Raw genomic sequence first — 10,894 nt, 5'->3', positions numbered from 1 at the left:
CTATTTATAGTATGTTCGTGATCAAAATAAGACATATAAAAAAAGAGTTACGTTAAAGTTAAAATCTTTATGTATAACAACATTAATATATCGACTGAGTTTTTTGTTTATTTTTTTGGAAACGGACCAACGTCCCCACTGGGAACGGGAATTACCCACGGTATCCCAAATAATAATAATACATCAAAAAACAGTGGGACATTTATTATACTGTATGATCCTTATAACGAGCAGTGGTATGGCTCACATGTATCCACCATACATGAGGCCATATTGTATTACATATGTATCGATCCATGTATGGTATCTGTAAAGCCCATGTTATTCTGGGCAACTTCATAGAGAACTGGATCTTGGTGGATCCATTAATGACCACAAGATCCATATATTCAATTGGAGCTACACTATAAACTAATTAACTGTGGTCCTAATGGATGCTAACCTTCTACTAGTGAAAGATACTATACAAACTAAAGGACTACCTATCCTATACTCAGGACACTTTATACTTTTTGTAACAGAACACTTTCAACACCTTACTACCTTCATCGTTATTAGCTGACAAGATGACATTCTAATAAGGTTTAAGTGTATGCATGCCAAAAGTCCAGTGCCTATTCCACTTTTCTGTTTCTGTTTCAGAGACTCCTAAATTGGGTGAACATCACCTTGTTCAGAATATTAGCGCTTTTCCTCTCAAATGTCCCGTTGTTAATTATACTCGCTAGCTTTCGAATCCATGCGTGAGCTATGTTCGTTAGTAAATCACCCAATGTCATCTTCGAGATGGCATGCTCTGACAGATCATCAACTTGGGCTAGTAAAAGGTCAACTTGTTTGCTTATCAATACATAGAGACAGTCGGTCTTTAGTTCTCGATTTAATCTGAGCACATAGACACAACATCGACTGATAGGGCATACATACAGGTAGGTCTTAGTAGTCTACCTGTTCTTCCTCTGTTTTATGAAATGTTAAATCCACGACCCGCAGGGTTGTGCTTTTGTGGTTCTTTCATTGGGCAAATTTATAACTACACACCTTTTTGTTGATGTTTAAAAACAGGGCTACATACCCGTTATCTTGTGCCCTGCAAGACTCACGTTTGTTCCCGCAACGGTTTTCCTGATACAGGGTAGAAGTTTTTACAAGTACGAGTCGGAGTAGAGAAAAGAGGGGAAAAGAGAGAAAGTGGGAGAGAGAAGGAGAGAGCGGGAGGGAAAAAGGAATGGAGGGAGCAGTTATAGGTAAGAGGAGGGAGAGGTGAGGTAAGGGGAGGAGTAAAAAGGGAGAGAGGGAGGAGGAAGGAGAAAGGGAGGAGGGAGGAGAGAGGGAAAGATAGAGGGAGGAGAGAAATTGAAGAGGAGAAAAAAAAAAAAAATGTTTTTTTTATATTTTATAAAAAAAAAAAAAAAAAAAAAAAAAAAAAAAAAAAAAAAACTATACAGATCCGTTGTCTTTTTTTTTATATATATATATCAGAAATTGTGCTTAACTATTACATCTTTAATATGAAACCTAGATTACCTAGTTATAGAACCAGAACTATGCTTGTATCTTTCTATTTACAAATATCTTTGACAATGTTTTCCCACGGTTTTCTATCTCTTGCTACTGTCTGCCATTTCGCTCCAACGTTCTTCACCATTTCATCACACCATCTGACTTTCTTCCTTCCTCTTGTCCTTTTGTTTGATCTTGGGATCCATTCAGTTGTCATCTTCGCCCATCTGTCGTTGCTCATCCTCATGACATGTCCCGCCCATCTCCACTTTAATCGTCTTGCTTCATTACTCAGATTTTCCATTTTCAGTTTTTCGTTGATACTTCTATTGCTAATCTTGTCCATTCGCTTTATATGTAGTATACTTCTGAACATCTGATATTGGGTTACGTCCAGTCTTTTCGATAGCTTCTTGGTCAGTGCCCAGGTTTGGCATCCATAAAGAATAGCTGGAAATATACACATCTTCAGGGCCTTGGTTTTCAATTTTTCGTTTATTTTCATACTCTTGAATATTTTCTTCATGGACCAATATTTACTCCAACCAATTTTTATTCTTCTTTCTACTTCTTTCTCGATTATGTTGTCGCATGAAATAAGCTGTCCGAGGTATATACTTTCTTTCTCTTTTTTAATTGTTTCTTTGTCGTTGTCTATTACTGCTTCTGCTGTTGTTGTTAGAATTTTAGTCTTGCTTGTGTTTATCAATAATCCTTGTTTCTTGCTTTCTTCTTCAAGTTCTTTTATCATTGTTTTCAGTTCTATCATGTCCTTTCCTATCAAAATAACATCATCTGCAAATCGGAGGTTGTTTATCATCTTTCCATTTATCGGTAGGCCGTATTCTTCCCAATTCAAGTTTCTGAAGATTTGTTCGAGAACGGTGTTAAAAAGCTCTGCAGAAAGTGGGCATCCTTGTTTAGTTCCCCTCTTGATTTCAAACTGTCTCCCTTTTTTGTCCAAGGCTATATAAGCTTTACTTTTGTACAGGGTTTGAAGTATTTGAATATAGATATCATCAACTTGTATTGTTCTTAAACTTTTCCAAATACTGCCATGATATATACTGTCAAATGCCTTTTTATAATCAATTATTGATATATATACCTTTATTTGATATTCTCTGCACTTTTCTAATATTTGGTTGATCGTTTGCAGATTGTCTATAGTGGAGAATGTGCTTCGGAATCCAGCCTGTTCTTGCGGCTGATTTTCATCAAGTTTTTTTCTCAATCTCTGTTGAATAATTTTAGTGAAGATTTTGTATATACATGACGAAAGACTTATCGGCCGATAGTTGCCTATTTCTTCTCTTGCTCCTTTTTTGTACAACAATATAATCTTGCTAATACTCCATTGTTCTGGTATTGTTCTTTCGTGCATTACTCGATTGAAAATTTCTTGTAGTTTTGGGACTAAGTATTCTCTTCCGGTTATGATTAGTTCGTTTGTTATACAGTCATGTCCGGGAGCTTTTTCTTTTTTGAGTTCGTCTATTGCTTTATCTATTTCTTCTTTCATGATACTGTATCTCTTGTTAAATTCTTCTCTGTTCTCTTTTGTGCCCGTATGTTCTATATAGGTTTCAAGTTCCGTTTGTGTATTTTCATTTTTGTACAGGTTCTCATAATATTTTGTTGCTTCTTCTAGTATCTCTTCTCTGTTTGTTGTTATGGTTCCGTCTTCTCTTTTCATTTTATGAATCCAACTGGCCTTGACGTTTGATATTTCTCTCTTTATTTTTTTAGTTGATCCTGTGGCTTCCATTATTTTAGAAATTACATCTTCTTCATATTTCTGTATATCTTCTCTGATCTTCTTTTTCGTCAATTTCCTCAGCTCCGAGTGTTCTATCTTTTCTATTGCCGTCTTGTTTTTAATTCTGTTAAATTTTTCTCTTTTTTCTATAAGTTCCCTCGTTGTAGCGGATATTTTAAGGCTGTATTTTCTCTTCTCGGTTCTTTTCGTCTGATTTTCCCTGTAAACAGCGTTTGTTATTGCTTGTTCTATTTGATTGTATGAATCCTGTACGGTTCCTTCAGATGTGTCCGTTTCTTTTAGCAGATCTTCTAGATGGTTTTTGAATATGTCCTCGGAGTTTTTAATTTTTAGTCTTGTTACGCTTTCTGAATTATATCTATCTTGACTATCCGGTATAAATGTAACCATTAGTAGTCTGTGATCAGTGTCAAATTTTAAGTTTTCTGCAATTGTGAATTCTTTGATATTTTTCATGTTGTTTGTTAAAATATAGTCTATCTCGTATGTACTATCGTTTGGAGATTTCCATGTCCATCTGCTTTTATGTTTGTAATAAGTGTTTACAATTTTCAAGTTATGTGTAGCAGTAAAATTCGACATCAGTTTTCCCGACTCGTTTCTTTTTCCTGTGCCATATGTCCCCATCATGTGTTCATCTCCTCTTTGTCTACTTCCTACACACGCATTAAAGTCGCCAAGTACTATGAGGCGTTCATTATCCATTTGCTCCTTCCTTATTAGTTCGTCTAATTCTTCATAGAAGTTTTCGATCTCTTCTTTTTTATGATCAGTAGTAGGTGCATGGATTTGGATTATTGTGCATTTGGTCTTTTTGAACTTAATCTTCAGTACAGCAACTCTTTTTGAAACTGGTGTGAATTGTATTATGTTGTTGATCAGCTTATTTTTCACCATATATCCTGTACCGAACATGCTTTTATCTGCTTTCGTATGGAGTAGCACATAACCATTTTTCATCTCGTGTAATACTTCATTATTCCTTCTTATTTCAGCTAATCCCACAATATCCCATTTCATTTCGTCTAGGGCTAGTTCTAACTCTTCCAATCTGTCTTCTGTTCTAAGTGTTCGTACGTTCAATGTTGCGATTTTGATTTCAGGGATCTTTCTTTTCCTTGTTTCATCTTTGCTCCTTTGTACTTTTGAGGGGTTTGTTTCATTGTTCTGTTCCGTTTTTTCCTGTTCAGTGTTCCGAGTTGCGTTTCCTATTGTTTCTTTGAATTGCTATTGAAGGTTTTGTTTTACAGTTTTGGAGGTTGGTTCGTTTTTTTCATCATCCTTTTTCTTAGATGAATCGTGTATGATACTGACATAGGCGATGTTGGAGGTATCTTTTTGTTCTTCAGTCTTAGATTCCGTTCTTTTCGTTAACATCTCATCTAGTGTTTTTTGTCCATCACTATAAGATCTACGATGTAGCTGCTTTATTCCTTTTATCTTCTTCAGTGCGCTCTCTTTTGTTAGATTTTTTCTTATCTCATTGACATTTTCGGGGGACAGTAGTCTTTTTCCAGGTGTATTGCTTGGTGTTTTATAGATTGTAGTGTTAACAATTTCTTCGGACTCCATTGCATCATCAACTTCACTAGCACTTGCGCCCACTCCGTCTCCAACATCTGCGCTGGTTCCGCCGACTGCACCATCATTTGTTTCTTCTCCCACTCCATCATTGTTCTTATGCTTGTCCGTATTCACTACTAGTGATTTGCCTTTGATGTATGCTTCATGGCCTTTGGCTTTGAGATTTTTCATTTCCGCAATCATATTTCTCTTTTCCAGTATTTCTTCTTCGCTTAGGTCGTTTTCTATAAATATTTTGGTTCCAATGAGTTTCCTCTTGCTCATCATAATCTCGGACTTTCTCCAACTACTATATAAATATTTTGGTTCCAATGAGTTTCCTCTTGCTCATCATAATCTCGGACTTTCTCCAACTACTAATCATCTTGACAATTATTGGTTTGTTTCTTTTTTCCTCATTCTTTTTACCTAGTCTAAAGAACTCGTCGATTTCTTCTCCTCTAATATTCAATTCCATTTTTACATTAAATATCCAGTTGATTTTACTTTTCAAGTCCATGAAACTTTCATGAGGTCCTTCATTCATCCCATAGATTATGACGTTTCTTTTCCTAGCTTCTTTTTCCAGTTTGTTAATTCTTGAATCTTGTTTATCTAGTTTTTCATTGATTTTAATCTTCTCAGCTTGTTCGGTACTAAACCTTTCTTCTATCAACTTCCTTGTTTCCTGTTGCTCCACATTGAAATCTTCCCTTATTTTCTTCAACTCTTGTAATATTTGCTCCATCTTCCTAAAAAGATGTACGTTGTCCTCTGTACTAGACTTGATGAAACTCTCGTTAGTTGACTTTGGCTGTAGACCATTGATTTTAATCTTCTCAGCTTGTTCGGTACTAAACCTTTCTTCTATCAACTTCCTTGTTTCCTGTTGCTCCACATTGAAATCCTCCCTTATTTTCTTCAACTCTTGTATAATATTTGCTCCATCTTCCTAAAAAAATGTACGTTGTCCTCTGTACTAGACTTGATGAAACTCTCGTTAGTTGACTTTGGCTGTAGAACTATACTCACAGAGATAAAGCTCTACCTACTCAGTAGTACGCGCGAGATATGAACGCCACTTGAGTTGATAACGATGACGTAACGCACTCCACCTCCACTCACAGTAACCACTGACAGATACCTACGTCACAACAATGACGTCACCGATGCTTCGATACTAGGGATTCAGATCGTTCCTCGCTGATACACTATGTTATGTAATCTATGTATTAACACAGGTAGGTATCTAGTATCGGGCTCTCGTATCTATCAGGTGATGCGTATAGGTACCTTCTCTATGTATTAACACAGGTAGGTATCTAGTATCGGGCTCTCGTATCTATCAGGTGATGCGTATAGGTACCTTCCTATCACAAACTTATATACCAACGTTTTTACCTAGACAATGGATACCATTACCAATTCTTCCGATTTATTAAATTAATTTTTCTTGAAATTAATTATACTGGTCCTTTTTTGGACTTTAGGCTTATAGTAGAGTAACTTACAAATCAATTCATCTCTTGATGTTTCTTCGTGTTCTTTCTTTTTTCACTTTAGTTTATTGTAACTATTTTTAATTAAAACTTAAAGTTTACGAAAAAATTTGACACAGGTTCACTGGGCAAGGTCTCTCAGCTGAAGGTTAGATATTAGAACAGAAAATGTACTAATCGTTTCAATGAACTCTCAAAGAATATGTACGAGTAGGATTAATTATTGACTATTTTCATTTGACATCCTATATGACCCCACTCTTTTATATTTTAATATCTTGAAGACATAAACGTCAAAGTAATATGCTTTTTTCTCAAAGAGGAAGAGTGAGAGGTGAGTGAAGAGGAAGAGTGAGGGGTGAGTGAAGAGTGAGGGGTGAGTGAAGAGTGAGAGGAAGAGGAGAGTGAAGAGTGGGGGGTGAATGAAGAGGAAGAGTGAGAGGTGAGTGAAGAGGAAGAGTGAGAGGTGAATGAAGAGGAAGAGTGAGAGGTGAGTGAAGAGGAAGAGTGAGAAGTGAGTGAAGAGGAAGAGTGAGAGGTGAGTGGAGAGGAAGAGTGAGAGGTGAGTGAAGAGGAAGAGTGAGAGGTGAGTGAAGAGGAAGAGTGAGAGGTGAGTGGAGAGGAAGAGTGAGAAGTGAGTGAAGAGGAAGAGTGAGAGATGAGTGAAGAGGAAGAGTGAGAGGTGAGTGAAGAGGAAGAGTGAGAGATGAGTGAAGAGGAAGAGTGAGAGGTGAGTGAAGAGGAAGAGTGAGAGATGAGTGAAGCAACGTTTAAGGGGCTAAAAAAAAAAAAAAAAAAAAAAAAAAAAAAAATCGCGCTGAAAATTTTTTTTTGGTAAGACTGGATTTCTGAACTGACCAGAAACATCTGTTTGCTGCAGCTAATCTGTTCTCAATTTCAGTCTGCTCTGTCACGGTATCGGTAATGGTGACTCCCAGATATTTAAAATCTTTACAAGACTGAAACTGGTAAAGCTAATGTCAAGCAAGCTATTATCTAGAACTACTAAACTCCGCATCTACAAAACTATCATCCAACCAGTCCTACTGTACGGTTCAGAAGTATGGACGCTTTCGAAAGTATCGGAGAAAAAGCTAAACCAGTACTTACCCATTCTGCGGGAACGGCACCTGGAAGATGAAGAACCAAACAGTGACAACTACAAATCCATCCTTCAACGTATCCACACCAATACTGTCAACACTGTAATCGAAGGGTACAGCCCTAATAAAGTCCTTGGAACCAACGCACTGCCAGAAGTAGATGAGTCAGAAAAGAGCCTCCCAAGATCCACACGATGCACCTTGGCTCAGCTTCGGTCCGGATGGTGCAAACTCCTGAATAACTACAAGGCTAGACTCGACCCCTCAGTAGCAGACACCTGTCCTCTCTGCCAGAGTCTCAACCACGATGTTTGGCACTTGTTCTCCTGCCCATCCAAACCCACAACTCTGGATCCAACATCCCTCTGGACTGATCCCGTGGTGGTGGCGAAGTTCCTAGATTTAGAAACGGAATTGTGAAGCTGATGCTGTCGGAAACGTTAAAAACAACAACAACAACAACAACAACAACAACAACAACAACAACAACAACAACAACAACAACAAGACCCAAGGGAAGACCAAGATATCGTTATGAAGACACTATCAAGTTTGATGTTGGGAAGAAACAAGGAAACTGGGAAGATATAAAGGCTAACCAAAGGTATAGCAATAGAGTCTGGTGGAGGGGCTTTGTTCATCGACCTGTCCTATAGGATAGAACGATAATGGTTATGTATGTATGTAATCAAGGGCTGGATGCAAAATTTCGGCTTCTTAGGGTGAACAGTAAAAAAGTTAAAAGGGTGTCCTGGGACTTTATGAACACAGTGTAGGTAGGTATACCTAAATTCTCGTTTGTTATTTTATTGCCAGAAGTTATTGGATAATGTTTGACCGAGAGGGTTCAGAGGTTGAGAAGGTTGGACTGGAGCTTGATTGAAGAGATTATTTTGGGCAGAGAATGGTGCTGTAGGGTGCTGAAGTACTACTGGCACACTTGTGTTGGAGAGGTTTACATTTCCCATTTGTAAATGAAGCTGTGACACAAAAGAAGTTCACATAAATAAAGTGATGGTGACATTACGCATAGCGCTGGTCATAAAGTGAACAAAAAAGGTAGGTATACTACTCACTTACAACCTGATGGTTTCAAACGTCTCAGGAAGTAGCTGTGTACACAGTGAAGTAAGGAAAGTCTCTGAAGTGTTAGTTATGTATTTGACAACACAACAGACGGACTATGTTAGGCCCAGCAAGCCATTATTCTATCACATCGTACGAGACCTCATATGGAATAACAAGGTACCCATGAAGTGTAAGAAAGTGCTGTTCAACACATATTATGTCCCCATCCTAACATATTGATGTGAAACCTGGACCATGAGAAAGAAGGATAATACCAGAGAAATTTCCATGCATTAATACACCCTGTGATATTGTTATGGACCACCACAATATTATCACTTCTTGAAAGTGGCGAATTATTGGAATGAGAGTGAAGGGGGTGAAGTGTGAGAGAGTGAGAGTGGAGGGGGTGAAATGTGGGAGTGTGAGAATGAGGGGGGTGAAGTGTGAGAGTTTTCTCGACAATTTAAAAAAAAAAAAAAAAAAAAAAAAAAGTCGCACGAGCTAAGATCGGGTGAGGAGGGTGGAAAATAAAAAGGGTTCGAAACTTCATCTGAGAATTAGTCACAAATTCACAACTTTTAAGAAATGCCTCCACAGCGAAAGCTCGATGTTGCGGGGTCCACGGCTACATTGTAACAAAACCTCATTTAGTTCTGAACTCAGTGATGTTTATTTCAACAAGCTACGACAAGTTATAACAAAGTTATGGGCAAATCAAATTCGTGAGGTAACTTTGGACCACCCTGTATTTTCCTCATTTTAGCATTCAGCTATAATTAGGAGAAGAAATGTATAGAAAAATATCCAAGAATTAGGTACCTACGTCAAAAATTAACTCGTGACAAGCATGAGGCACATATCTACCTACTTTTTGAAAAATTTCGCCTGCGGCGTTGAAAATTTGAAATTCAATCAGATTGCATATCTGAAACGTTGTAGCCCAAATTTTAAAAAATTCGCCTGCGGCGCCCTAATTTAATTTGTGCTATTTAGTGTTCATCTGGAAAAAGGTTCAAAATGTGTAGAAGTTCTTCCAGTTCTAAAACCTACTAATGGATATGTACGGCTTTGTTTTGATTACAAAATAGTCAATTCTCAGCTAACGGAAGCTTTAGCTATTGTATTTGCTCTCAACAAGTTCTACATCTGAGTCTGTTCATACCGGTTACTTTAGGGTTGGTAAAACCGGATACAGATTTGCAGTACATACCCGATTTGAGCAGACTGTTTTGGTCCTACATATTGGTTTGGATGGCAGAAATTGCCCAAGGCAATAATCCCGCCTTTTTATGTTTAACTGAGACCTGGTTAAAAGATAGTATCTTTAGTAGTAGTTATTTCATCACCAACGATTACTATGTATATAGAAAAGATAGACTGTACAATGATGAAGTACAATTTGGTGGTGGGGTACTTATCGCTGTGAAGAAGCACTTCAATGTGGTTCGTCTATTTGAGCTGGACTTTGATGGTGTTGACTGTGTTTGGGTTAAGCTAAAGTTAAGCTTAGAGTGTGAACTCATTATTGGTAACTCCTACATACCTGGTAGTACTCACCCGCAGGTTGTAGAAAACTATTGTAATTTTTTACTATCTTATGAATCATTTGTAGATAGTGTAGGTATTACTTCTACCAGGCTACTTTTGCTGGGAGATTTCAATCTTCCATTATTTGATTGGGCTCATGGTGTTAGTCTACATTATGATTTCAATGTCAGAAAGCGATCTGAAATAATCTACTCGACCTTTGTTCAGTCTTTGAATCTTGCTCAACATAGTTATGTTCGTATTAATGAACATGATAATCTGCTTGACCTTGTTCTTTCAAATTTAGGTGATCTCTGTGATGTCACTGATACTGGGGGGTTTTCATTTGTTAGACTTGACCATGAGCACCCTGCACTTAATATTGCTGTCAAAATTCCATTAAGTATTTTTAATGATAACTTTCAACCCTTTGTGAAGAAAAACTATGCCCGGGGAGATTACTTCGGTTTATATAATTATTTAAGAGATTATCAGTATACTGATAGTGAAGATGTTGACGTGCTTGTTGAGGATCTGTCTTTGGCTTTCCATCAGGGTGTTAATGAATTTATTCCGGATAAAGTTATTCGTCCTTCTCGGTATCCACGTTGGTTCTCGCGAGAACTCATTTATAAATTGCGTCTGAAGGAAAGACTTCATCGTAAATGTAAGCGAGCTCCCTATAATCTCACGTTTAAAGATAATTTTAGCTCTGTTAGGAAACAATGTAAAAAACTTTATGCACGAGATCTACGCAAGTATCATGATCGTGTCGAATCTGATCTCAAAGCTAATCCAAAATTCTTTTGGCGTTTTGCTAAACTGAAGTACAAAGGTACTCATGAGAT

The 10,894-nt window shown here is 37.4% G+C and overlaps 2 protein-coding genes across 3 annotated transcripts in view; one reads left to right on the top strand and one right to left on the bottom strand.

Annotated features, from left to right (window-relative positions):
* LOC108252662 overlaps positions 1 to 7,955 on the top strand; it is a 10,652-nt gene extending 2,697 nt beyond the window's left edge. Inside the window, exon 2 of the mRNA XM_017444988.2 lies at positions 7,446 to 7,955. Within this exon, the coding sequence (XP_017300477.1) occupies positions 7,446 to 7,868 (423 nt within the window). The 3' untranslated portion in view covers positions 7,869 to 7,955. The remainder of the gene's footprint in view (positions 1 to 7,445) is intronic.
* LOC113468366 lies at positions 4,433 to 5,663 on the bottom strand. Of its 2 annotated transcripts, none has more exons than XM_026825200.1 (2): positions 5,173 to 5,663; positions 4,433 to 5,105 (listed from the first exon to the last, which is right to left on the bottom strand). In XM_026825200.1, the coding sequence occupies exons 1-2, from the start codon at positions 5,592 to 5,594 to the stop codon at positions 4,511 to 4,513; spliced, it is 1,017 nt and encodes a 338-aa protein (XP_026681001.1). In that variant the 5' UTR covers positions 5,595 to 5,663; the 3' UTR covers positions 4,433 to 4,510. The 2 variants fall into 2 exon arrangements, with proteins under 2 accessions (XP_026681001.1, XP_026681000.1); XM_026825199.1 differs by having other exon boundaries at positions 4,433 to 5,137; positions 5,205 to 5,663.
* Positions 7,956 to 10,894: the final 2,939 nt, after the last annotated feature.

The sequence above is a fragment of the Diaphorina citri genome, unplaced genomic scaffold (assembly GCF_000475195.1).
Source record: "Diaphorina citri unplaced genomic scaffold, Diaci psyllid genome assembly version 1.1 scaffold714, whole genome shotgun sequence".
In the NCBI taxonomy this organism is placed as follows: Eukaryota; Metazoa; Arthropoda; class Insecta; order Hemiptera; family Psyllidae; genus Diaphorina; species Diaphorina citri.
The sequence above is the reverse complement of the archived record's forward strand: the minus strand, read 5'-3'. Positions and strand labels throughout refer to the sequence as shown.

What these genes read in the sequence shown, in the direction of transcription:
- LOC113468366 (XM_026825200.1), bottom strand. Translation starts at nt 5,594, where the DNA reads ATGGAGCAAATATTACAAGAGTTGAAGAAAATAAGGGAAGATTTCAAT. An exon ending in AAGAGGAAACTCATTGGAAC is followed by an intron (nt 5,106 to 5,172) that starts CAAAATATTTAT and finishes ACTCATTGGAAC; the next exon opens with CAAAATATTTATAGAAAACG.